This window comes from Mytilinidion resinicola, assembly GCF_010093595.1.
Source record: "Mytilinidion resinicola strain CBS 304.34 unplaced genomic scaffold BDZ99scaffold_23, whole genome shotgun sequence".
Classification (NCBI taxonomy): Eukaryota; Fungi; Ascomycota; class Dothideomycetes; order Mytilinidiales; family Mytilinidiaceae; genus Mytilinidion; species Mytilinidion resinicola.
Genome location: NW_022985459.1, coordinates 426,621 through 453,909, shown reverse-complemented (window position 1 = coordinate 453,909; position 27,289 = coordinate 426,621). Strand labels below are relative to the sequence as shown.

Below are 27,289 nucleotides of genomic sequence, written 5' to 3'. Positions count from 1 at the left end.
TTCAACCCCGACAGCTTCAGCACGACTAAACCTCAACAGCCAGGTATCAGCTCTTCCATCTTTGTGTCAGTTCTTTTCCGAAGATCAACGACTTCAAGTTTCTGCCTGGCGTCCAGTTTCATCTACTCAATTCCCCCATGCCATTCGACCCTCTCGAAGCCAACCAGCACGCTCTCCACCGGCGGCGTCATCTCCTCATCTTCAGACACGTCCAGAAACCTGAAGGAGCGTCGCGGTCTGTTCCCCATCTCTAGTTCCATAGCCTCGAAGCTCCTCGTCGAAGTCTCGAAGTCGCGAAGCCCATCGCCGCCGCCTTTACCTCATCCAAGTCTTTCGCCGCGTCCTCGATGTCCATCACCCCAGCTGCAAAATCTTCAAGCACGTCACGAGTGTCTCGACGTCCCCTACTAGACCCCCTAAATCCATTGGCACACCCTTAAAGCCTACCGTCGAGGTCTCGAACACCACCGTAGCCTCGATGCCCCAGGTCACATCCACAGAGCACTAGCCCGTCATGCTTCTATCGGAGCCCTTCGTTGCAGTCTCGAAGTGGAGCACTATGCTATAATTGTTCAGCTCTACCGCTACATCCTCAACGGCTACCGCCACCATCTCGAAGCCCTCCGCGTCATGTACCCGACTCCCTCGAGCAACCATAGCCACTCAGAGCCAAAACTGTAGCCAGAGCTATTCGGGTAGGTCTCAACGCGGTCCCACAGCTAGCGGCATTGAGCTTGCTCCTCATCGCGCCATCTTATTCGGCTCGAGGATGGCCGTCCACGATCCATGCCACGGACTACGGACGAAGCACAGAGCTTTGCTGCCCAAACACCGGGGAATTAGACTTACTGGCTATCTCACAACAATTGCAACGAATCTTAGCCACTACGCTGGGAGTGTAGGCTGTCTATATCATACTGAGAGAACGCCATGGGAAGGAGGGGACTACATCCAATGTCAGCGGCTCGAGCCCTCGGCCGTGGATCTCAAGGCTCAGGGTGCCAAGCCCACGATCAGCTCCAAGACAGCAAGCAGATGGTTTGGAACGGTGTCATGGAGGAAGACTTTGCAGAGGCCGGTCTTCCTGTCAAGGTTCCAACACCCTTTCTCTAGCTCCTATAAAGATCTGCCATGTCTGCAAGCTAACAAGAACTAACGGCGACCTTGCGGACCTAAGACTACCGCGCAGAAACCGCCGCCTCCTCGAAGTCCACCGCCGCCTCCTTGAAGCCTACTGCCCCCTCAAACAGTTCAAACAAGAGAAACTTACCCCCTCAAGGTAGTCTTACTCCGCCCGCCTACATGCCGCCTCGAGCCTATCTACGCGAAGCGACGGGGTACCATAACGAGTTGGCCGACGACAGACTGCCAGCAGCTCGAGCCCCAAGCTCAGAGACCTCAGTCATGAACGTCAAGCCCCGAATACAAGAGACTCGAAAGCCGCTAGTAATGTCAAGGCTAATAAAGGCGACGAGCGGACATGTGGAAATGCCCAAATTGATGGAGGGCTCAGAGAAATTGCCGTCTTGTAGCTCGACAACACATCAGACAATGATAGCATACCTGACCTACCCCAACCAAGACTGGCAAGGCCAGTCACGCCGAGATCCAGTACGAAGCAAACGGTCTGTCCCGTGGTACAGGTGTGGCCCAGTCCGAGAAGTTAGAGGACGCCGGAGCTGCTATCGTCTGGTTCTGTACGCAATCTCCGGGAGCCCGCACGACTGGGTCGAAGAATCCAAGGTGGACCAGGTTGCTGCGGCGTCAAATGTTGGAATATCCGTACCGCCATTGCCTGTGTTGCTTCGGTTTTCGGTACCCGGCTAGAAAAAGGCGTAGCAGGAACCCATCCTCCTTGATAGCGCGTCGCCAGACGCCGTGTACGCTACACTCAGACCTCCTGCACAATTCCTTCCAACGCGCGAAAGGGATATAAGTAGGGTATTTGGATGGACTCGAGTGGGTTCTTGCTCCTCATCGTATCTAGGGTCGAGCGAGAACAAGGTGTCTCGCGTCCATGTTCTGCATAGGTCCGTTCTTGTACTATCATCATGCGGGCGACATGACTTCGTCAAGTGCAGTATAAGCTACTCCTACCACCGCAAGCACTGCTCCGACGTCTCGAAGAAGATAGGACGCGATAGGTCTCACATCGCCTCTATGAACGCCATCTTCCACTTCGTGGAATGGACGGCGCGCCGAAGTGAAACGGGAAGGAAGGCGTCGGTCTATAGATGCTGGTATTGTACTCATGCCAAATCGTGGCAGAATATGCGGCCTTTAGGTCACCGCAACACACTCATCCGCCCTTCTAGCTTCTCCTTTCGTTCCTTTTCCTCTGGACATCGACTCCTCATACACCATCGAGACCTGACGACTGAGAACATTCTCTTGCATTGGCTGGTTTGTTCGGCAACGAGCGTGATGACTTGGACGAGACAAAGCGACTGGCTATGATCGGCGACGAGCCTGAAGAGGACGGCAGATAGGTACGATACAGGTTGGAGATTTTGTATGTGCTAACTAATGGGCGTTGCGATTACACTCTGGGTTCTCTGAACGGACAATAGGTTGGGTTGTATGGCCGGTCTACTTGCATGAAGTCAGTTGGCTGGTTCGCTGAAGATTATGATCAAGACCATGGTAGACCGTTTGGATACGTTTGCCAAAGACATTGTTTTGGGTACGGTCCCGGAGAGTGGAGGTGTTATAGCAAATTTATTGCCTGTTATAATTAACTAAGTACCATCATCTGATTCCTAAAAATATCTCGAGGTCCTTCAAGCAGTGGCAGACTAATGTGCACAGAACGCCAAAATTCCATCTTACCCATATTTCCGAGAGTATATCGAGGGCCTTCTGCCAGTGGCGAACAGGTCTACATAATTTCGTCAGCCCTCTTCGTCTCTTCATATTTTCACCGCATCCCTTTGACGCTAACTAGAAGAAGAACCCCCATTGTCCTCACTTATGCACCCACCTCGTCAACGGCCTTCACCTTTCGTAGTCTCAACCCTGTCTGCTATATAAACGTATAAACGTCTAGTACACCCAATTCCAGGCCAGCGTCCATCCCTCATCATCTTCAAGAACCACAAACAAGCCCTACAGCAGCTTCAAATTTTCATCATCAAAACCACTCCAAAGCCACTCAAACACCACCACACGCCTCCCAAAATGGCACCATGAAACTCGCAATCTTCCGCCGTCTGTTCGCGCGCAAGCGCACCAAGCGTAATATCACCTCCAAACCTCAATGCAAAAGAACGGTGTTGATAATCTGCTGTAGAAAGTTCTCCCCCTGCCGCCCACGAGGCCGCCTGGAGCCGGCCCTCGCCCCCAGACATGCTCCGCAGACGGGCGACGGAGCTGACGGTGTATGAGAGGCTGGACATGCTGCATGCGGTGGCTCCGCTGCTGGAGGTGCTGGCCTGGAAGCAGGCGGCGATGGAGAGAGTGGAGAAGTGGTTGGAGGGGGTGGAGATTGGAGGGGAGGGGGAGATGGGGCAGGGGGAGGAGTAGGTTTGGCGGGATGGAGAGGAGCTTGTGGATAGCCAGACACCATCAAGATAGTTCGAACTGTGAGGTGCAAGCCGGGAAGTGGAATTGAGAACGATGTTTCTGTGACTGAGAAGGGCGTGCTTGAATGTGAATGCTTTGAGATCGTGATGGGGTTGTGGTAACTTTGGGGCCTTTGATGGTGCTTTGTGGATACTTGGAGGTAATGAAAATGAGGGAGCTGGAATACCTGAGGAAATAGCGTACGATTTGGGCAAGGTGGTTTTGATGAGTTGGTAGGTTTGTTTAATTTTGTCAAGGTTGATTTGAGGGAGAAGTATGCGGAGATTTGCGGGAGTAGATAGGGCTTAGAAGACCGTCAGAATCAATGCATATGTGACACATGAAGTAACGTAGGCGACGGAGGGAGATTTAGCACACATATATTTGATATCTGGAAGACCACGCCTGGACCAGTCAACGTGAAAATCGGAAAGGTGTAAAAGTAGTCTTGGCGCGTTCAATAGTGGATTGAGAACAGTCGGGGGTTTTGGAAACTCTGGAACTTGAGTAACTTGAGTAATGAAGCGTGAATTGAGGATATAACCGTGGCACGTTGGGTTTGGGATTGTGGGTCTAGACGAACGGCAAAATGCTCGGTGGCCAAAGGTGATGAGTATTCGTCGGGTAGTGTACGCTACGGCTTTCCCTATGATAACAAAACATCGTGCGTCAGGGTTCATCAAGCTACTCGCCTGTTTGCCTAGACATTCCCCAATTAGGAGAGGCAGGAGAGAATCTTTCTTTTACCCGCCGACACGTAGATCGGGAATTTGTCTGTAGGAGCCTTGAGCTCTTGGAGACGGCGATGCCAACAGCGCTTGCTGCATGGATGTCGGGCAATATGGGGCGGTGATTGAAAGCTATCGAAATAGGTGAATTCGATAAATCTCATCTGGACGTTAGCTTCCCGTTGTAGACCGCGGGAAGTGTTTTCTTTGGGGTTTTCTGGCAGTTCCTATCAGCTAGCATTACCGAAGAGGTTGGGAAGATCATGTGATCCAGGGGTAGTGATTTCATTCATAGTGCTGGTCTTCTCTGCGTGTTGTCAGCAGGAATCTTCAAGAGTTGGTAAAGGTGGGTGAATTTTACGCTTCTTTGCAGTTGTTGAAATTGGTAGAAGGATCTAGGTAGCTACTAATCCATCCTGTCTCAGAAATCCAGGCTATGCTTCGATATGAAGCCGAGATTCCAGATCCTCTTCTTCCCGCTTTAGCTTCTACTTCCAGGCCCCTGATTCGGCCTTGTTACGGGGAAGGTAACTTTAACGCGGCACACTTCTGGGTATGTAATAACGGCGAAGTATTCAATTTCTTGTGAGCTGAATACGGCGGAAGATGAAGAACTAGGATGCGGTCCAGTGATGGTGACTAATGATTGGAAGGTCTTTTTGGACGTAGAACACTGCTGAGAAGCTGATGACGGGAGAGTGCATCTGGAAGGTATGCCTGCCGGCTGAATATTCGAAGAGTTGGGAGAGGCATGCTGATAGTAGATACGATGTAAGGGGGATGGGAGCCGCGACCGTGATCATCGAGACCGCGTATTCTGTTTCCTTGTCAGCTGTCAGTTCGACGGATAGTTGTCAGCTTTTGTCGTCCTGAATCCGAATGATTATCTTGCCCATTGGGAGCGGCGGACCAATGCTGATCGACTTACCTTCTCGACCATCTGAAACCGATGACAAAGTGAAGGGGATCTGCAAAGCCGAGCGGGGTGGTAAGGTTAAGGACGACCAAGTTGCCTAGATGATCTCTCCACTCACAGCTGGCTCTTGTAGACATGATGGCAACTTCCGTCGACCGTGAACTAACCCTTGAATAGCTCGGAGGTGGGCAAAATGAATTCGCGAGGTGTTCCGCTGTCCAGTATGGACTATACGTTACCGTGGCTTAAGAACAACAACCAGCAAAGGATGGTGCCTTCAACACGCCCAATCCTGTGGCCCCCAAATCCTCCGTCTATGAGCGTGGATTGCTATCCAAAAAATGGTAGGTGATAGTAGATCCGCTGGCGTAAGGAGTGCGAGATTGATGATGAGGTACGATTGTGGGCGGCTGCAGCGTACTCTAGGGCTTCTCTACGAAGAGCTCTCCCATAATTCGGAATTCGAGGGAAAAGGACGAGAAAGCAGCAAGGCGATTAATAGAGACATTAATTGGGTCCGATGGCGGCGGAGGCGTGTGGCGCCGTCGATGAGAGCACATGGTCTCTTGTATGCCATCTTTGCATTCCACTCCCCGAGAAAATGTCGGCGGCCGCCAGTTGAAGTCGAGCAATGCTCTTCTCTACCAGCTTCCGTTTGAAATGAGAATCGATACCCGAAGCAGTTCGAGTTGTTGCTAAGTGAGGCTGTGGGGAGTATAGAAGTGGGCGATCAGGTTTGTCGTAGGAAGTTGGCGACGAGTCTTTCACACGGGAAAGGGATGCAGGCGACAGGCGCGAGAGATCGAGACTTTACTCGCAGGAACGGTCGGAATTTCGGACTCATGGCTTCATTATGTCGTTAGAAAATTGGGGAAATTGCCAATTCTTGTCGAGGTGGAACGAAAAGAGTGTCTTGCCTGGTGCAGCCAGTGGGTGGAACAGAGCAGCCGAATGAAGAGGTTGTATGTAATTGCAGCGCAAGAGGAACCACGAGCTTCGAGTACTCGAGGAAGATGAAGAGCATACGGCCGAGGGAGATGCGGCAATTTTGTTCCGCGTAGAACTATCTCATGGTGTCTGAGGTGGCCTGGCAAATTTCTTTATTATACAAAGCGACCTCTTCCCGCTATTTTCGAATCTCCGAAATAGATCGAGGACGTTCAGACAGCCGTGGGATAACGTGAACAAATGTTTGAAGAGACCTTTCAGGCCCATCTATTGTCCGTGGGGAACCTATCCTGCCTTCATCACGTGCTCAACCTCCATCACCACAATAGATCGCGCGCTCCAGCCACCAATCTTTCCCTTTCACTCTACCGAAGACGTACGAACAGAACCTACAGAACCTCAAGAACCTACCAAGCCCGCAAAGCCTACGTAACCTACAAAACCTACAAACCCTACAAACCCTACAAAGCGCGAACATACGCTACGCCGCCTATCATGGCTCTCGACACTCCATCCATCTTCCTCATCCTCGTCTTCGTCGTCGTCACCGGGATTCCAATCCTGAAGCAGCTGCACTGGGCGCTCACCGCGCCGGAGGGGGCCCGCCACCCCTACACCATGATACCAGAACTGTCGGAGGACGAGGAGGATTTCGAGTACTGAGCGCTGGAGAAGCATTTCGGCATCCTGTATGAAACACAGTCCCGTGGAATAGATGAACCACGCTGATTTAAACTCTGTAGCAGCACCACCAACGCGCACGGCGCAGTCCCCACCTTCCCTCCCCCACGATTGGCTCCGGGCTTGGATATACGGCCTGTTTTCTTTTGTAATTTTATAACAATCAAAATCAGTCTCTCCTGTCAAGCTCATGCACGCCTACATGCCACCGCCCGAGGCGCCTTATGTGAGCCCTCGATAAAGTGCAGCAATTGCTTTGACCGACCTGAAAGCACCTTAGGGTGCTTTAGACGATGGCTTACCGCTCTACACAAACACTTCGCAAGACCATCCCCTCTCGCAAGCACCGAGTATTCATGACATAGGAGGGGCTCACGCACACCTCCATGCCACCGTGAGGAGCGTTTCTGTCTGCTCTTAAAAAAGCGTAGCAATTGCTTTGATCGGCCTGAAAATACGTCGGGGTGATTCAGACGATACTCTACAGCTCTATACTAACGCTTCGCATCACAAGCATGTTTTCTAAAATGAGGATACTTCATTATATTCGAGACGCCTGTATACACTTCTATACCACCGTTGGAGGTACCTCAGGATATTCGCAATACACGTGCATTGACCGGTTTGGAGAACGTGTAAAACTCGTTGAGCCAACTCAGACGTTACTCGACAGCTCCACACTGATCCCTCTCAAGACATTTTCGCTCTTGCTAACTTTGTGTCGAATATACAGAGTCCAGCATAGGATTATGCAGACTTCTACACCGCCGTTTAAAGTGCCCTGGCACACCCTCAAACAAATGTAATGAGCAGTTTTGAAGCGACTAAAAGATGATTGAGCCACTTCAGACGACACTATACAGCTCCCCAACAACATCACACAACCGTCTTTCACCCTCGCTAACATGTTCTCTAGTGTTTAGATTGTACTAGAAAGTTGTGCATATGTGGATAGTACCGTCCGAAGCACCCCCATATATTCGCAAAGACCATGGATCCGCTATTTTGAACAAGCTGAAAAGTCGTAGGAAGGCTCCAGACGACAGTCTACACCACCAGCTCACGTAAGCCTCATATACTATCGGTGACCTAGAGTCCAAATATCTGAATTAACAAGGAGTCTGTGTACAACTCTTCGCCGCCACTTGAAGCGCCTCCGTACCTCCCCAGAGAGCATGCGCTAGCGACTGCAGATGATCTAAAAATGCGCTGGGAAACTTCAGACAATGCTCCACAGCTCTTCAATACCTTCCCTAAAACCAATCTAGCTAGCTAACTTCCTGCTTAGTATCCAAGATGGGGCTGCAATCCCGTGAACGAAGCCTTGATATCATTCCTCCGGCAGCAACATAGCGGAGACCGTAGGTTACTCATGCAATCTTCCCTTCACGTCAAGCTCGTGGACAACGGCTCTAACCTGTATGTACGCTCGTATGCCATCGTCTGGGGTGCCCGAATGCATTATCCTGAGTCTGGGATATCATCCCATTTTTTCCGTCTATGTATAACTATCAGACGCGGTCTGAGTTCCCCCATAAAAACATATTCAAAAGTTGTGTGCAGCCTCAGCGGAGGTATAGGCCTGTGTACAATGTTGTGTCGCTCTTTGCGGAGCTTCAAAGTATCAACGAGATCTAGAACCAAGGCCACACGTTCATGTTGTGTCCACCCATCTGACCCTGCTTGACGTGCTGATATATTGCCAGTTCTTCTAGATGGCGAGCTTCCACACTGAAAAATCTCTCTAGCCTCGACGGATTTGCTACCTCAAATGTCCCCTTGAATACGGTACGCGCGGTAGTGAGTGAACACGGAAGATGTCCCGTGAATGGTACTCTCTCACAAGCGGTGAAAGAGGTTTGGTTGAGGCCTTTCATAGCGGTCAGGATGGCAGGTATTTATATCCGCAGGTGGTTTCGAATAGAGTGTTCTACAGTGTCATGTCTTTCTGGGCTGCGAGCTTGGAGTTTTGCGGGGCCGGTATGTTGAAGGTGTAGAGCGGGGATGCCGATTGCCGGAAGTAGGCGACCGGCCTACTATGGGAGAATAGAAGATGCGCCAGGTGAAAAGCACAAGGAGTTGATAGGGTCGGCCGCCTGGTTGTTTCGGCGGGGATGACTACTTTTCAAGGGGCTCGGCGCATGGAAATGATGGCCGGGGGAGAGGAGATCGGACAAGGTAAGGCGTGGCCTAGTCTGGACGCAAAAAGTAAAGAAGCAAAGTGCTATTTCCTCTTTGTTTCGAATGTCTCTTTTATTCGACGGTGTTCTATCAAGACGAGCTACGGATTGGATTTTGGAAGATTGCGTTCTCATCGTGAGGTCCCTGAAGAAAAAACCAAGTCATTCCCTCAGTTCATCAGTGCAAAGCAAAGAGTGGATTGGCTACTATCCCAATGACCCCATATCCTCCTACGCAGCTGGTTTGGTGAAGCTTTGGGATCTTGAGCCGTTCGCCCACAAAACTGGGAAGTACGCGTTTTAAATTGAGAATGTCAATCTCGCATCTAGGCTCGGCACTGTTCAGCAATAACTTCCCAACATCGAGGCAACAGCTGGCAATATTCGCATGAGAAGCTGGAATCTCTATATCTAGATGCAATTTTACGACGTAGGAGAGTACCAGTCTATGCTTCAGAGTTGTTCGTAATCCAAATTCCTTGCTCGTATAGCACTACCTCGAACGCGACTTCATCTTCGTAGTGAGCGGCTCCCCCACCGGAATTTAGAGGAAAATACTCCATCCCTACCGCCATATCTCACTTCACCTATGAGCATGATATGCCCTGGCGTTGCTGTGGTGACGTCACGCAATGCCAAGGCTCGCTTAACAAATTCTCGACCACTTAAACAGTCCACACCCTCGAACCCTTCCTTCTTCATTTTCATACCACCGTGGTGTCGTGAGCTTCGGCACCCAATTTTTGAAATTACCTGTTCTTCGGGACACAGTGTGGCTCGTATTGCACTATCTCGAGCTGATGCGAACCTTTTTCATTGATCTACTCAGCTTGTCTGGGTCGTCGAAGAAGAAGAGATCTCTCTGAGTTGCGATGGCATGCTGTCAGGCTACGGCTTAGACGCTGCCATCTTGCGACCGGACGATACTGCCATCTTTTCAGTGCTGGTCGCTGCCGGCGTGACTACGACAAGGCGTCGAGGCACGTCCTTGCGGCGTTGATGGGCGGATGGGACAACATGAACTGACCGCGTCAACCTTGCGATTAAGCTATTCTACCTTGGAATGAACTGGACATCCTGTAGCCAGCAGCGCCGACGCGGCTGCGAAGTACACCACGGGTGGCGACACACTTTGACGAAGACGGCATAATACCCTCATGGTCATAATGCCCTGATGGTCAAGCCGAAGGCACACTCTTCAGGTCGCGATTTTGAAGCTCAAAGGTATGTCAACAGCATCTTTCTGTGTTTCCTCAACATCTCTGTTCATCTCTCATGCGTCTCTCCTACTACAGGCATTCATAGCGAAGCTTCGCAAGCCTCCTCTCTAATCGCATGGAAAGATTTCACTCCAGAAAGCGCGATAATAAACACGCATTCCCTTCCTCTCCTACCAGACCGACCAAACCCTCTATCGACCGACCATCACGATTCAAGCATAGCAGCCTTGCCGACGGCTTCTTGAATTACCCCTTCGCCCATACTTCCCTTCTGCAGTCTCGAATGACTCCGATTCAACTTCTCCGACGACCTCGCTGTATCTGCACAGCCTACAAAATCCCCGAAGCCGCTCTCGGCGTCCTTGGACAATGGAAATGATGGGAAACATAAAGACCGAGAAGGTCTTCCTTCTCCGTTGGAATAGTCTCCAGTTTATGAGGAGACTCCTCACAAATTCATTATTCCTCTGAGAATTTCCAAAGGTTGGGCATCAGATCTACGTTCTCCAAGTCTTTACATCTTGCCGTATCATATTCAGTATGGCACGGGGTGTCGTCCAGTGGCGTCGGCCTTCGCAAACCACGTCTCAGTCTACAACAATAGGCACAGTGATGGGTCTCATGCGCTCAGTGGGCTACAAAATGACACAGCCACCGATATCTACCGTATCAATCATTACATCTGCCTGGATATATTTTAGTAGGCTAAAGGACCATTAACAGCGTCAACAACACGTCGCTGTATTCAATATACGTTCCAATTCACATTGCAAAGGAACGTGACTCAAATTGAACGTTGAAAAGGGTTGCTAGTTGGACGAGACACAGATATAAGCCTTGATGGTCATTACATCTTGCTGGAGTTTTTCTAGTGAGCTTGAGGACTTCAGACAGCGCTAACGCATTGCCAGTACGCATTCCAATTCAGCATTTCAACATACCAGATCCAAATGCCACGACGAGTAGAGTATGAGAAGATCACGATTCAGATCCATGCTTGGGTGAGCATTACATCTTCCTCGAGATATTTGAGTCTGCCAAAGAACTCCAAACAATATCAACAGCCTATCAATCTACGTTTTAATTCACAGCACCAGTCACGAGCATTCAGATATCACAGCCAAGATCAAGTTACAAGATCGAGAACACCGGATTCATTCTCGTCGTGACTTCCAAGTCACCAGCAGATACCCAGCCCGAAGGCGCTCCGGAACACCACCCAAAACCCCAAAACCCCACTTTCTCCCCCCCACATCACGCCCGCAGGCACAGCACGCAGCAAAACACCCCCGAGATCACTCCCCCCTCTTCTTCCCACCGAAGACCCGCGCGAACCAGCCACGCACGCGGCGCCAAGTGCCAGCCCTCTCACGGCGGCGAGGCGGCGGCGAGGAGGCAGCGGAACGGGCAGGGGCTATATCAAAATCACGCAAGTCAGCTACCGTCCCAAAAGGAACAAGATGGTAACAGGACGTACCAGTCACTAGGGCGCTCTCCTCCCAAGAAATGACCGGAGTCCGTACGGCCGGGGGGACGGCGACCGCAGAGGTGATGGGGGCCGGCGGGGGGACGACGCGGGCAGGGGGGATGTCGACGAGGTCAGACTTTTGTTAAGATTAGCAACTAGAAACGCGGAAGCGTAGGGGCTTTTGGGACTTACGTCGTCGGAGGGAGGGAGGGGGATGGTGTTTGCTACGCTCATTGATCGAGCGAGCTCCCCAAGAGTTTGCCTGCGCGGGGCCAGCTTTGCGCGCGCGCGGAGTTCGCCGTAGTGGTCCCAGGCCACCATTTCGTCTGGATGTTGGAGATGTTGTGGCGGTGGTGCGGACGATGAAGGCTGATGGAGGAAGGGAGAGAGGCAGAGGGTAGATATAGTTCAAACGAGAAGCGCTTGGACCACGCAGGGTGAAGGTACTGGACAGCTAGAGGGTAAGCGTGGTGACGTATAGTGCCTAGGAAGATCAAATGTGGTGAACATTTCTCATCTTCACCCTAAAACGCATTATAGGAGTCTTCTAGAACGATGTGAATCGTGAAGGAGCATTAATATGCTGCTATTTGCCCTCTTTAAAGTGCCTACTGTATCAAGATATACAGAGGAAGATGTAGTGATCACTAGAATGCGAATCAGGAGAACAGTAAAGTATGAGCTCGCGGCCGTCGTGAATGGCTGCTCGGTGACGCTCGTCACGTGCGGGCCTAGCTCGCTTCCTCGGCCACAACTTCAAAATCGTTGGGCTGTCCGTATCTCCTCACCCACCAACACCCACCAACCATCACCGGTCATGACCAACCGCGCGGCCCAGCCGGACAACTAAGTCGTCTGCAAAGGATTCATTCCTCCGATTTACCGTGTGCTCATTCTTTTGGAGTACAACTGCTCTCGATCCTTTGGCAAGAGAAAACGAAAAATACCATGTAGTCATGAACTCAATGCGGCGACTGTTTCCGAAGTCCGAGGTTGCTAAGATGGACAAAACCTTGTGGCTGGCGCACAGGCAAGCTGTCGTCGAGTCCCACACAGAGCAGCTCGAACGTGCCGTCGCTATGAAAGAGGAGTTCCCGAGGCCTTATCGATTTCATGTACTTGAGGATGGATTTCAAGTCGGGCGCCAATGTCGGCTACGCGTTTGACAAGTCGTAAGCGTCCTTCTTACTCCTCGCTACATGATCGCGGACTAACACTGTGAAATCCAGGGTGACGTCTCTCTCTTCACCTTTGTCCGTTGAGTGAGCGACGCGAGTATCGGGGGCATGCCAAACGGCCCGTGTCGTTCATCCAACAGACAAACGCAGACCGACCTGGTAGGACTGCAAACCACGAGGAGTTCTCAGCGACGAGGAACCGCCATCGTTCAGCATAACACCTTTGCATGCCTCAGCCTTGGAGCCCAAGCAGTGGTAAGCCTCCTCCTTGCTTCTTACTACAAGAACACGGACTAACACCATGACCTAGGGCGACTTCTTTCTCTTCACTTTTGTCTGTTGAGTGAGCGATATGGGGATCGGGGGCATGCCAAACGGCCCGTGTTGTTCACCTAATAGACAAGCGCAGACTAGCCTGATACAACTCCGAGCCACGAGGAGTTCGTTAGCAGTAAGGAGGAGCTGCCAAAGTCAGGCTCTTTTCGTATAGGAAGGTTCAATTCGACTTCCCCGATTCACATCATCAAGTTCCTAGAACATTTCGATGGCTGGAACATTTCGAGGGCAGACCGTGCCTGTTCCACACAATCGGTCCCACGATGAACTCGCAGAGATATCGTACGCGACATCCCAGGGTCTGGAGGCGCTAGTCCAGAAGTTTCGCAATTGCTCTGTCATGAGGGAACTGAAAGTTGCGGTCCCCAGGTAGGTGCCCGATGCATTCCTTCCAACAACACTGATCTAACAAATATAGTTGCTATACACCTTACATAACAACGTTCGGATCGACTGCGCTGGCATGGAAGAGTCTATGTCTCGTCTCTTGAGTCTTGATGGCGACAAGAAGCGTATCATCGATGCAGAAAGGAACAACCTGCTGGAAGCCCGCGGAAAAGTGAAACGTAGATGGCAGCAAAGGTTCAGAGAAGAAGATACGGGAGCCGGACAAGACAGCTAGCAGGGCGCATCCAACCCTCGCGAACCGCAGCAACCATGGCTTCTTCAACTCGCTCTCCCTACACCGCATGCAAAGTCGGCGCCGCCACGCCTCCGAGCACCGCGTCTTCATTGAGAGAAAGACGCCCGTTATTCACGTCGGTGAGGAGCACACTCTCTGGTCATCACAATGCTATGTTTTTAGAATTGGTATGTGTCCCCTTGAAAATCATTCACGGTATCTCCACTAACGCTTGATGATCGCCAGGCCTCTTGTGTAGGTCGATTCCTTCCCCTTCCGCGCGAGCCTAGAAGTGCCGCTGTGGCCTGGCACAACCTGCGTAAATCCTCCCACAGAGACGTTCGACCATGTCCGCAAGATCCCGACCCTCGAAGACATCATATTTCCTGTGGACGGAATCGACGAAGACTCCCGCCTATGTCCCGAGACCTTGCTCCCTACACGCCGACGCCTTCCTTTGTCGAGCGCCCGAACGACAGCGACGATGAGAACGTCTTTAGTCTCCCCGAGAACCACGGCGTAGTGGTCTGCGAGAAAAGGATCTGGTGCCCGCAGTGGCAACTCAAAAAGGAGATAGCACCTTGGCCAGCGCTGCCAAAGATGATATGGGAGGGAGACGACAGAGCGAAGACAACCGTGGGCCGATTTCTCCCTCTTCCACCCGAGCCTGGAAGTGCCGCGGGTTTCCTGTGGCGTTTGACCGACGGAGTACTCTCCTTTCACAATGTCCCCGCGGGAAACAGCCTTTACCCTGGGCCCGATGGCATACTTGCGACTACCTATCAATCCCCTGCCACCGCTCTCGGGCAGATGACCGCTGACCAAGTCAGCGATTGATAGAAGGAATACCAGAGGACGAGAAGCAATGATGACTTATGGCTAGGGACGCTGGCGGTTTGAAAGAGGATTGGAAGTTGGGTACGGTGTCGGACGTTGAACAACACTACGGCTACGTAATATGGGTTTTCAGATTCTCAATGTAGTACTTTTTCACCGTCATGGTCTCTGTCGTGACAATTCTTCCATCCTCCCTGCGATAGCTTAATATGCTAGATGCTATGATTCCGCGCCAGCGATCTCGCGGCAGCACTAACAGCATCTTCAGTTTTCATTGCCTGACTTGTGTTAGGACAACCGCTCTATCTTCCTCAAGACCTTTCAGCGTGACACAAAGAAACAAAAAGCTGGCAGGCGGCTGGCACTCCGTCAGTCATCCGACCTGAGATGTACATTGCATATTATAAAGGCCAAGTAATATCGAAGTTATTAATCTCTTTCCAGTACTCGTAGAAATATGCGCCAGGCCGAATATATGAGCCACAGACTCCGACTTCGCCATCCTTGCCGTCCGCCTTTCGTCAATGTCGTTGTTACCTCTGGACCGTCTCTTATCCTCTTCAGTGCCCTACTATATTCCTTTGGGGCTACAATCGGGCTCGGCATCGCAATGCTTGCAAAGATGGACCCTTAGAAACTTGTGTGGTAATGCTGAAAATCGTTGAGGAACAATTTACCTATTCGTGGTTTTGCTTCCCAGGCGGTTTCAATTGGTACCTCGAGCATTTTGAAGTCTTGCGCAGCGTGATGTAGGGTCGACGATAGTATCAATCCGCTACGCCTAGAGATTTTCCAGCTACTAACCTTCCGGCTCAAGCTGGAAGAAGCTTCGGGACATGGTGGAAGCGGTGATTTGACAGCGTAAACGACGTGCAAACGAGAAGCCTACCCGTGTCTCGCTGTCCTCCCGGACCGAATGAACTAATAAAAGACACCCTGAAGCGAATCCTAAGGCTTAAAATGTTTTGTCCTAATACCTCTCTGCACACTCATCTTTGCCGCTTGCCATACCGTATGCAGACGTGTCGGGTATGCGCTTGCCGGATCGACGTCTGCGGAAGGATGAAGTGTTGCCTGGATGCCTCAGTGCAGAATGAGAGGTTCCTCACTATGCGAGAAGTGCTTGGCTTGTATTTCCACAAATTAATACCAAAAGCAAAATGCGAAGCATGTCTTGTACTCTTTTAGCTAGTGTAGGGTCATTTAGGAGATCGGTGATGCCTCACTGCGTGAGGAGTTGTGAATCTAGGGGTGAAAGAGCCGCCGCTGTAGCTCATGCTGTCGAGCAGCTCGAAGATACCAAGCTTGCTTGATCCTCTCACGCGCTGGTTGATAGCCAGAACTGGTGTTGAGGCCTGGCCTCTCACGTATTTCAACCTCACAGGCCTCACCGGCGCCGGAGGGGCTGTTGCCTTGAGCCACACCGACCTTGTTGCCGCTGCCCGAGCCACACACTAGCCACCCGCGCAGCTCCAGGCAACAGCGAAACTCCAGAGCTTCCACGGCCTTCCACAGCCTACCTGCGAACCAATCACAGCCCCTCGCTTAGGGCCCCGCTGAGTCAGCACCAATTCCTCCTGCCTATATCAAGCTCCTCGCCCCATCCTCCAGCCTTCTCTTCTTCATCCTAGTGCAAGGCAAGTCTCCCCTCCCCATCCTTTCTTTCTCATATCATCTCACTAACAATCATCACAGGGCATTATACGCGTCAGTGAGGATTCGTCCGAGACCGTATTGTTGCTGGTTGAAAACTACACAACCGACCACTCTTGTTGGTCTTCGGATCGGCAGGGAATTTTTGGAAAACAACCTTGAGTGAGATATCTCCTCAACCTTTTTTCATTGATCTACTCAGCTTGTCTGGGTACTCGAAGAAGAAGCTTCTTTGCCTTTGCCTCCTCACTTGCCCTGCTTGTTCGTGATGATTGCTTGGGTGTTTCACTGGATGATGTGACGCGTCACTGCCCCGCCTTGCTGCCCATGCTTGTCGCTATTGATGCGCGCCACCAATGCTTTGTGAGATACCTGCTTGATGATCACTATCGGTTTGCCTCCACGCTGAGTGTCGCATATTTACAATGGTGATGCGATCGTGACCGCCGTGTTTTTGACTCCCCTCAGCGAGGCCCAATCGGCGCTGAGCGCTCTGCGATTCTTGGACGCGCCACATGGCACAGTCGTGTGTCCGCCATCCATCTACAGGGTGCGGAGATCATAATCTCAGGATGTTGCATGGTGTTGAGGGCAGCAGAGAGCTCGACGAGATGCATTTTGCGCGTGCGGCATCATAGCGAAGCACAGCAGTACGCGCTGCTAGACGGCAAGTCCGCTAGATGCTCAAGTATCTCATGATCATATCTGCGATAGGGCATAACGGCGGAGTCATAGTGTTGAGGGCAGCGAAGAAGCCAGAAAAGCACGACCGGCAATCTCACGCGCGAATGGCGCCGCAGCCAGCGAAGCGCCCTGAAATGTACGCATAGCTAGCCTGTCGACTGGAGGGTTTTCTTGAGGGATTTGAAGACATGTGGCTAATGCGTTGTGAGCGTTAAGGTGGCCCGCAACGCCCTGAGGTAGGCAGGCTGCCTTGGAATGCGACGGATTGAGAACGCGTCACATCGTGTCCGTCACTGCATTACGAATTCGGCTTGCATGAACGGCCCATAAGAGATAGGTAGAGATTTGTTTCTGATAGGAGTTGCATCTTCCTCGCCTGTGGTATTGAGCCTGGCAGTGTCGACCTGGGCCAGAAGACTCGCGCGACGGCAGCGGTATCTCACAGGCTGACATGATCACGAACCCCTGTCATATCGGAAGCGGAGGAGCTACTGTAGCTTCTATTGACTCTTTCTGGTTGGAGATGATGGCAACGGGGATAAGTCATGGCAGCTATCCGCTCCTTGGGACGAGATTCTCCTGCGGCAGCTAGGAGAACGCGCCACATCTTGTCTGTCACTGCATCATGAATGAGGCACTGCGCTAGGTGCTAGGTACAACATACCAGAGATCTTATCTTCATGATTTGTCGGTTCCGCTGGGAGGCCTGCCACCGTGACTCTCGCCCTGGGATAGGTCGGAGATGTCTTTTCTGAGAGATCGCACCAATTTTGTCCGTCAGTGATGAAACATCTGAGCAGCACTTTGCACACTAATAAAGGGATACCACCAGGCTCTCTTCGGCCATCATAGAATCACCATCACTCGCGGTGGGACCGTGAGTGCTGTCCGGGGATGGCGAATCATGTCTGGAGTCACTCTCTGGGCCGCCAATGTCGTCCGGCCGCCACTGCATTCAAGAACGTAAAGATGGATATGGAACGGGAGAAAGAATCTCAAAGCCGCTTATGCCGAGCGTGGAGAATGCCACACGCCGTTGTGGCGCCGAAAATGCTACATAGAGTCTGCCTAAACCCGTTCCTCCAGGGAGTGCCTCGCCATAATTAGCCCCTCAAACCCAAGTGATACTGTTTGCGTAAAGAGCATCAAGTTGTGGAATAACTGCTTTCTGAGCACCTTCCATGCCCTTTGTGAGGCACTGGGGAGTGCCCAGCAGAGTACCATGCTCCGCAAGCGCCAGGTCCCGTCGGGCGATGCGAAAAATGACACCTGTCACTGCGACCGGCATTCCCAAGGCATAGATAGAATCCTGATACAACTGCATACATCAAATTTGCATTGGAAAAGCATTGCCCTCGAGCGCGTGGACATGATACGCGCCTCGCGTCGTTCAGCCACTGCGCGGTTCAGCCACTAGCCGCAACACCACAAATTCTGTGCCACGAAAGCTCGACAGCCATGACCAGCCAGACTTCGTCTACCCAAGGTACAGAGCTACTTCCTAGCCTCCGACTCCATCGAACCCTCCTCTCCGCTGCAACCGCTTCTCCGACCCCTCCGATCTCTTCACGCCACCCCCCCCCCCCGGCCGCGCATATGCAAGCCGACAGCTTGAAATTCGTTTACTATATCAAAAAGGCAGAGAACGGTGTAGAAGAACTTCACAGTAAGCTGCACCGCGAGTACACAGGCATTTCCAGGGACTGCAACACACGACTTCACTTTCGCTCATTCGGCGCCTCTGCACCATTTGCTAAATTCGCATTAGGAGATAGCGCAAAAATGCTCCAGAAGAACCCAGGGTCACTTCAAATGGGGCTCGCCGTCTGCTGCGACTCTTCGTGTCACGTAACCTACATAATTTGTGAGATCACCGCCGCGGCGGTCGCCGCTTTTGTCGACTTCATCCGTCAGGAGATACCTCTTGCGCCCACGGAGGCAGACTGCACTTTTGGGGTTTGAGCAGATACGGGGACAAGGGAGGAATGATGTTCAACTTGAAGGAACAATATGCGAGTCCACCGGTGTGTTGGAAGCTTAAATTACTCGAAAAGGATCTCTCCACCACTATAGCGCCGCCGTCATCCTCTTTACACCACCTCCGAGAGCCGTCCGCCCTAGGCCTTTCATACCCAAATCTCATTCAATCAAAAACCAACAGAATGGAGCAACGCATGGCGTTGCGGAGGTCAAGTTACCGACTCAGGCGCCTCCAGTCACCTTGCGTCTAGCTTCCGAAAAGCCGTGCCCTTCACCGGAGTGCTGACCCTGGAACGCCCACGCCGCCTGCGCTACCGTCACCCTCCCGCAACTTGAAGCGCTGATACTCGTGCGTGCGTCGGCGCCCAAGAACCCCCACCTCGTCGTCAAACCCGCTCATGCTTCCAGACGTTGCTTCGGGCAAGATGTCCACGAAAAGGCTATTTCTGCGGCTTCTCCTCTCTCTTCGGTGGTAGTTACGCTACGCCAGCTAGGGTTCGCCAGGAGATATTGCTAAATGCATTAAACACAGAGGTTTATATCCGCCCAAACGGCGGCGTCTACAGCATGCATTCCGACCTCAAGACTGTGTGCAAGGTCTTCAAAAAAGACATCGAAGCCATAGAGCGGCTGTGGACCCCGCATACCGACACGACTGTACGGATTACCTCTCCTAGCCAACTTCGTCAGCTCCCGACCGTCACACAGAAAGTCAACGATAAGGCTGCTGCGGCCAAACAGCCGTGGGCAGGCTTCCAAGAGGTAGAGGTGGTGTGGTTCCACAAGAACGCACTTGAGGAAGCCAACAACGACAGAGACTTGGGCAATCACCTTGCTCGCACAATCGGCGCACCGGGTGTTAATCATCGCAATCGGCAGATCTTCATGGAAGCCGTCAATGTTGGACTGGCCTGGTCACCCTTGTACGACCCCTATGATGGCCTGGAAATGTCTCGACCCCAAGATCACCCAAGTCTTGAGGTACAACCTGACACTCCCTGCTCCGATGGCGATGGCTCTCAGTTGGCTGTGGCGAGCTCAGAAGACGACTTGGTGGAATTTGGTCATCCGTAACATCTGAATGGGGACGAAATCGTCAAGCCATTGTCTGCCTCAGTTATCCCCCCGAGTTGAGACCCCTCGCTCCTTCCTCCATCCTTCCTCCACCTCACGATCGTTTTACTTGGTCTTGTACCAGACACTCTTTGACCTTTGGACCTTGGACTTTCGTCATTTTCCCTCACATCCTACGCTCCTTCATCGTCACTGTACATCATCGGCTTGTACTTCATCACAATGGATCACGTCACCCCGCCTCAATCATCCCCCCGAATTGAGAGCTCTCCACAAGGCTCATCCGGCACTGGCCCCACCGAGTACTCCCCTCTCACTGAGCGTGCCCGAGGCAAGCAGCCTGTCCGGGACGATGACCCAGTCATCCCTTCGGTGTCTTCCCAGTCGGTTGCTGCCAGCTTGACAAGAATGGCAGCATTTCCGGTGCACTAGGAAGCAAAAGGTCGTTGGATGGGAACAGCGATGTGGCAGTTTCATACCGGGATTCTCAAGGAAATGTAAGAATAGGAGCTTAGTGGATCGAGGCCTATGAAGAGAACGTCTTCTTTATGAGATTGAATACTTCACGCTTTAGAATATATTCTTTTTCATAAGTCCATGCTGAGTCTTTCTTGTCACTGCTCGAGGTGGTTCTCTATGTTGTCATACACATCTACGCGATGCACGGTTACCAGAAATAATAGGCAACACGACTTGAGTGATGGGTATAAACATTCTTCGAAGGTCTCTGCGTATGTCTTTGCTGCTGCTTATAGAGACCTCATCCCGCTTCCATCATTCTGTAAAGACGTTAGACGCCAGCAACTCACGAATAGTGCCGTCGTCAGTGCCACAGCCGGTATGATTCGTACTGTCCTCACAGATCATAGCCAGGTCACACAGCAATAAATTTTCGTGGCCGACCCTCTCAACCAAAAAACCCAATCCCTCGTAATGTCGCTGCAAAACTCCAGCACGGCTTTGCACTACGTCAAACTGCTGGCGCTGCAGGTTTCCTTCGAGCCCGTTGAGCAGGTTCACTACATGCATTACAATTTGGGGCAAGCCTATAGGGTCAACATACGACGACGTGATTTTTCACCAGCGTAACCAGGTGTTCACCAGCACAGCCACATATCCGCTGGACCAACCTATCACCAGTCAAAGACGTACAACATGCAGGCAGATACAGAACCACTTGCAGTAGCGACCATGCCGGCGCAAGGATATTCAGCCGTCCAAGGCGTGCTACGAGCAAAATTCACACCGCGGCCGAAGTTCTGCTACTACGGAAAGCTTTCAACCCGCAACAGGCCGAACCATCAAATAAAGGAGACACGTTAAGTAGGACGGAGCACAGGAAGGGCCGCCTAGCAATCTCTCCAGTGTAGACGACTTAAGGAAGAGTCATTTCGATCCTGATAGCCAAACCAACCTCAACCACTCAGGGAGGTCAGAAGCGGACCGATAGCCCAACGCCCTCAACAGCAGCAGCGGCGCCAACCACAAGGTCCAAGTGGGTGACCATATAGCACAAAGCCTTATGCTGGTTACCTGGATGTTGAAACTTCGGAGGCTTGTCACGAGTAGTTGCCATAGTCTTTTCGTTACCACTTGAGGAGGCTCAGCATGGTTCCCTCACCTGGGACAAAATATCAGAATTCTGAGCGGTAGAACCGTAGTTGGCGTTGACTGGCTGTGTTCGTTTGGCTTTGTGTTTCTTTCTTTCAACTATATAAGCCCTTTGATACCTTGAATGAAGTCAATTCATACCAATGAATTTTTCTATCAAGAGTCCACCCGAACAACTTCAAGCAATCGTATCCGGACAATAAGAACAGGCTCAACCAAGTCTTCGCCAAAGCATCTTTCATTCTCGAACCCTACCCACGCCAGTCTTCAACGCAGAAGATGCTGCAGCTTTGTAGACATCGAACTCATCCCCATGATCCAATTAAACACATCGTGAAATACCAACAAGATCAGTTTCGGTTCCTACCTCTTTGCCCTACGTGTCAGTCTTACTGAGACTTTCAAGGTCGGCGAACGACATCTCATTCGGGCCTTGGAGAAGAGAGGGGCCTCATCCTGTACTTCTGAGGACAACAGTTCTTTACCGAAGTCAAAAACGGGAATGAGCACTGGAACACAAATGGCGCGCTCGGAGCTTGACATCAAACGGGGCTCTGAGGACGATTAATTGTATGTAACTCAGGTTGCAGCACTACAACCTAGGATCAACAACTCATATGCCAGAAAGCTACTCTCCGAACATCAGCTGTAGAGAACCCAGCTGAAATCTCAGCTGTAGAGAACCGAGCTGAAGCCTCAGCTGTGCAGGGCTCATCTGAACTTACTAGCGCGCCACCCTGGGGGTGGCCCCCTTCCTTCCCCTAGTATATATACAACTAGCTAGACGTCTATAGAAATCAGAGTTCACATCAATTTCAACCTGAGTATGTAGGCAAGGCGTCTTCAACGCTCATATGTATGCCGAAGCTTCATCAGTATCTGTTCTGTACATTTTCACCGGTGGGCCATGACCGTGTACATCGCTGTGTGGCTACCTGAGCTTCTTCAATGCGTGCTCACAAGCTTGGGGATAATATGTTTGAATTGTCTTGGAGCCTCGCCAAACGACCTCAGATAGCGACGTAGACATACCAAACCACTCCAAAAGGCCTGGGAGCTGCGCAAGCTCGAGGACAAGAATCATCTACTACAGCCAGCTCCGACGGCGAGTGGGTTCTGGATAAGATTGCACAAATGGTCCGAGAAATGTGCAAATTTGACGACAAGGAAAGTCTACTACTAGTCGCTCTGGTCCTATCCGTCCATTGTCTTCTGGTTCCCTTAATTTTCTCCCGGTGATGTGAATCCAAATAGTAAATGTGAAAACCAGTCTTGTTGGGGAGAATGTGATTGAGGATAAAGGTGAATCTTCGCCCATTTCTCCAACTCCTCCGCTCTACCTTTCCTTATCCCCCAAACCGCCATCACTTCCACTCTCCCACAGCCAAACAACCCGCATCTCCCCCGACACCACAACAACCTGCAAACGGCGTAAGCATCCCGATCCACCCCTCTCCCATCCGAAAACCCAAGCAACTAACGCCCAATCCCGAGCAGCGCAAATCTCCCACCCAAAAAACCATCAACACAACCATGCGCGCCTTCCTCCCCACCCTTCTCGCCGCAGTCGCCGGCATCGGCGCAGCCAGCCTCGTTCTCATCCTAGCGTGCCAGGCGGGTGGAGAATATGGCGTGATCACGGCGTTTGTGGGGCTCATCTCGATTTTGGCGTGGCCATTTCTCTTCGATGGAGACGAGGATGAGCGGGTGGGGCTGCCGCTGTGGTATCATACAGAGCGTACGCCTGCCGAGAGAGAGCGTCTGGGCGGAGAGGTAGAGGAGAGGGGTTTGTTTTGCGGAGGAGATTCGGAGGTGTAGATGAAGGAGGTTGGCGGAACGCGTGCGAATCGGGGGGGGAAAGTCGGTTCTAGCAGTGAGCAAATAACGCAATAAGAAGCGTGTCATCGGGGCGTGTGGTATGCCAGAGGTGGACTCGGTTCTTTGATATATTCAACGCGGTATGTTAGGGTCGTGGTGTTGAGAATTCTGGTTGGCCCTGAGGGACGGAGGCTGGGTGGTACAGGGTGCGCGGGTCCTCACTGATCAGGTACTCGGTCAGCTCAATTACTCTTGCAGATGGAAGTGCGTCAAGGGGCTTTAAATTCAATTTTCATCCTCAGCGTACTTACCTGATGTCATGGTGTTGAAGGACGCAAGTGGCCCTGAGCGGCGGAGGCTCGGTAGTGTCGAAATGCTGTTCGCCACTGAACATACGTTAGTTCGTCTGTCGCATTCCTCCAATTAATGGGCCTGAATCAAGCTCCTCATGCCTTCGATATCCTCCGCGTGTTGCTCGGTAGCTGTTGTGTTGAGAATTATACACCGCCATGATACCGGAGACGCGTCGGGAATGAGCAGCGCCGTGCAATTTTGGAGAGGCATAGGCTTGGGGATTTGGCCTCGGTAGAACACATATCTGTAGGATAGCTTTACAACAGTTCGTATCTTCTGTACCATGATGCTTCTACTTGGTGTTGAGACTCACGATTAGCCTTGAATAGTAGAGGCGGATTAGCCAGGCAACGTCCTCCGCCACTGGACGGGGGAAGTCCAGGAGCTTCTAAAGATACGAAATGAGGCGGAAAGCTGGTTTTATATTGTCTATGAAGCCGGCATTATGATGCTCGGGCATGGTGTTGCGAATCTTGCCAACTCCATTGAGCGGCGGACACCAGCGGGGCGGAAACAGCGGCATCCGTCACTGGACAGACATAGCCTGAAGGATCTTTCTAGGGCAAGACATGAGTGTCCAGTGAAGTCTCAGGGCTGATGAGACCCTCAGTGTTGCAGCCATGGGGTTAGGTGTTGAGAATCATGGTCGACCATTGCCGACGATGGCTGAGCGGTGATGGACCGCAACGTCCGTCACTGAGCAGGGACAGCCCCACCTATATTCTTTTCGCAAGATGGCTGTTATTTTGTCACTCTACACACCCCAAGCATCTCCAGCATCTGGCTGTGGTACTCTGACGTTGAGATATGACCGCGTCCCTGAGCCCTCGGCCTTCCTACCATTTTTGGCTTCGACATCACCGGATAATAGAACAAAGACCGCATACCATCCATGAACAACCAAAGAGAGCTTTCATAGACTTTTCAAAGGTTCATAGCCTTACACAATTTGCAAGTGATCCCTTATGAGAGGTGCGCCTCGATTATTTCCTGCCTTTTGGCCGTCAAAGTTTGCCCTGGTGCCCGTTAAACTGCATCATGGTCCCCCTCTACCCCAGGTCTCAAGAATCAAAATTGAAGCGTTCTGCAACTAGATGACCCACCGCCGGGACGTTTTGCCCCTCAAGCTAGACGCATATTATCAAATCCAGGTTTGAACAGCTTGCTCTGACCTGACGGCCTAAACATGGTGAACTTCAAGTATGTTGCGCCATTCACAAATGCCTAAGATATTCTCCGCTCCGAGATTTCTACAAGCTGTGGCCGCACTAGCAATACTTTGGACTCTGCTAGCTACTTACATTTGGCTGAAGGAGTCGCAGCGTACTGGTAAAACTGAAGATGCCCCTAGAACGGTGCGAGATGATGCCAGCCGGAAGTCACATGCTATAGAGCCTGTCGCTAAGGGACTCTTACAATGAGATACACCCAGTGACACAGGAGGCGGGTGTTAGGTCTGTCAGGAGTGCCCAATTGGGATCAGAGGCTTGGCGGCGCCGGCCCTCGCGTGTACAGCCGGATCACAACCCCTGCTGTGATCCAGAAGCTTCCATGCCGGCCTGCGCTAGTCAAGTGAAGTGGAGCTGCTACTGTTGCCTGGACCTGCCCGCGCTAGTCCACTAGCGCCAAATTGAATTTCGCTCGAGCATAAGTAGCTGACACCCCACCAACCTTTCCAACCTTCATCCACTCTTCATCTTCACAACCCTCTTCCTCGACAACATCGCTTCTCTTCCTCATGGAAGCTTCTCTCCTCTCGTGGCTCTGGGTATGGAGGGCATGCCAGACCGCCCATCCACTCAACTTCCTCTGGACATCGACAACCTTAGCGCAGGTACGTATTTTCTTTCGCGCGAGGCACGGCACGGCGACGGCGACTGGCGACCTTCTTCACTCTTTGCATTCCGGATTTGTTCTCTTTCTCATGGGGCGGCCTATCTTCAAAGTCTCTTCGGAGTCTTCAGCTTCAGCGGAGGTCGATGGCTTGTCTTCGGATGGGCAGATCACTTCCAATGAACTCTTCTGTGACCTAGTCACCCTTTTTTTCATTGATACACTCGCCTTGAGCGGGTCTTCGAAGAAGAAATCATTCATTCAATCATTCAATCGTCTTCCTCTTCATGCTTTGATGTCCTGCCCTTACATCGTGATGATTTTGACACCATGTTGTGATGTTGTGTGCGTCAGTCTCGGCTTGGGATCAACCACGCGCTACATGCTTTGACGCGCTGCATGTCTTCCACAAAGAGACTGTCTGTAGAAGCTACCATGCCCTATCTATGCTGCTATGTGTCTGTCCAATTCCCTTGTTAGTTGCCTTCATGATGGTGTTGAGGCGGCGCGGACAATGACCAATTTTGTATGAATACTCGACGCCCCGGGCCCTATACCACCCCGGTGGGGCCAAAACGCACGTAGATACAACGATTGAGCTAATCTAAGAAGTATCTAGATGATGCTCTCTTTGCTCCGGCGATGGCGTGGGGTGGTGGGACGCGTCGTGGCAAGAATGCTTCGAGACGCGACGGCGGTGATTGTCACAAACACCATGGCCTCCTGCTCTATCATAACCCCGTACAGTATGTTCTCATCCTTGAGAGGGCCGGAAGATCTTTGAGCAGTACAGGATGTCTCCGCCTCGTTGCCGCTCTCCGCCAAAGCCTACACATACCACAGCGCGCGGCGAGATCAACCCAGCTTCAGACGCCCATATCATCGAGAGATTCCCCACCCACAACTGCGTTGTCGCAAATTCTCTTCCGACCTAAAGCTTCGGTCTCTGTTGAGAGCCAGGTGGACACTGCCGATCAGGTTCTTTCTCCGTTTCCTCGTCGCTCAGCGCGCTCTTCGGCGGCTCCGTCGACAATCCTTTGAGTGGCATGATCACAGCATATCAAAGATCTCTCCATCCCATTTTCAGGAATCCATAGCTAACAACGTGGACAGGAAACCGCCTGTACCGACAAGACCAACCTCCCACTGCCGCCCTTCGAGGCAGCTTGCCTGCTACGAGTCCTGCGTCGGACGACGAAATCTCTACCATGACCTTACAACCTTCTCGAGCGGCAATTCCAAGGAGAACACCCTAAATGAGTCCCGTCTGGGCAGTTCAAGGAGCTAGAGGCACACATCCGAGGCGGCGGGATCGCGTTACCGAGCGCGAGGAGGATATATCGCGCGCTGCCGGCAAGCACGGCATCTACGAGTACGGCGAGCACTAGATGAATGCCCAGGATGAGACCGGGGAGGAGATTCACAAGCTCAAAGCGAAGGTCAAGACCGGGGCGGAGGATAACGAGCACTTGGAGGCAGAGAACAGGCGACTCGGGGAAGACAAATCATGGCCCCGCAATGAAGATAACACGATCCAACCCAAAGCGATGCCCCTTAGATGGGCTCTGCGGCGGTTGTACTAAGGTTGGACGACAGGAGAGGCGAAA

General features: G+C 51.8%; 5 protein-coding genes across 5 annotated transcripts; 3 read left to right on the top strand and 2 right to left on the bottom strand.

Annotated features, from left to right (window-relative positions):
• Positions 1-4,928: 4,928 nt before the first annotated feature.
• On the bottom strand, positions 4,929-5,342 carry BDZ99DRAFT_481424 (uncharacterized protein; the record flags this gene model as incomplete). Its single annotated transcript, XM_033722419.1, has 2 exons — positions 4,929-5,106; positions 5,218-5,342. 2 exons carry the CDS (start codon positions 5,340-5,342, stop codon positions 4,929-4,931), a joined length of 303 nt encoding a protein of 100 aa, XP_033571236.1.
• A 6,187-nt stretch (positions 5,343-11,529) lies between these two features.
• On the bottom strand, positions 11,530-12,023 carry BDZ99DRAFT_481423 (uncharacterized protein; the record flags this gene model as incomplete). The annotated part of the gene is made up of 3 exons (XM_033722418.1): positions 11,530-11,648; positions 11,712-11,838; positions 11,895-12,023. The coding sequence occupies 3 exons, from the start codon at positions 12,021-12,023 to the stop codon at positions 11,530-11,532; spliced, it is 375 nt and encodes a 124-aa protein (XP_033571235.1).
• Positions 12,024-13,873: 1,850 nt separating this feature from the next.
• Positions 13,874-14,764, top strand: BDZ99DRAFT_545500 (uncharacterized protein; the record flags this gene model as incomplete). The annotated part of the gene is made up of 2 exons (XM_033726848.1): positions 13,874-14,026; positions 14,085-14,764. The coding sequence occupies 2 exons, from the start codon at positions 13,874-13,876 to the stop codon at positions 14,673-14,675; spliced, it is 744 nt and encodes a 247-aa protein (XP_033571234.1). The 3' UTR covers positions 14,676-14,764.
• A 3,706-nt stretch (positions 14,765-18,470) lies between these two features.
• On the top strand, positions 18,471-18,974 carry BDZ99DRAFT_481421 (uncharacterized protein; the record flags this gene model as incomplete). Its single annotated transcript, XM_033722417.1, has 1 exon — positions 18,471-18,974. One exon carries the CDS (start codon positions 18,471-18,473, stop codon positions 18,972-18,974), a length of 504 nt encoding a protein of 167 aa, XP_033571233.1.
• Positions 18,975-19,559: 585 nt separating this feature from the next.
• BDZ99DRAFT_481420 (uncharacterized protein) lies at positions 19,560-20,066 on the top strand (the record flags this gene model as incomplete). Its single annotated transcript, XM_033722416.1, has 1 exon — positions 19,560-20,066. The coding sequence occupies one exon, from the start codon at positions 19,560-19,562 to the stop codon at positions 20,064-20,066; it is 507 nt and encodes a 168-aa protein (XP_033571232.1).
• Between the last annotated feature and the right edge of the window lie 7,223 nt (positions 20,067-27,289).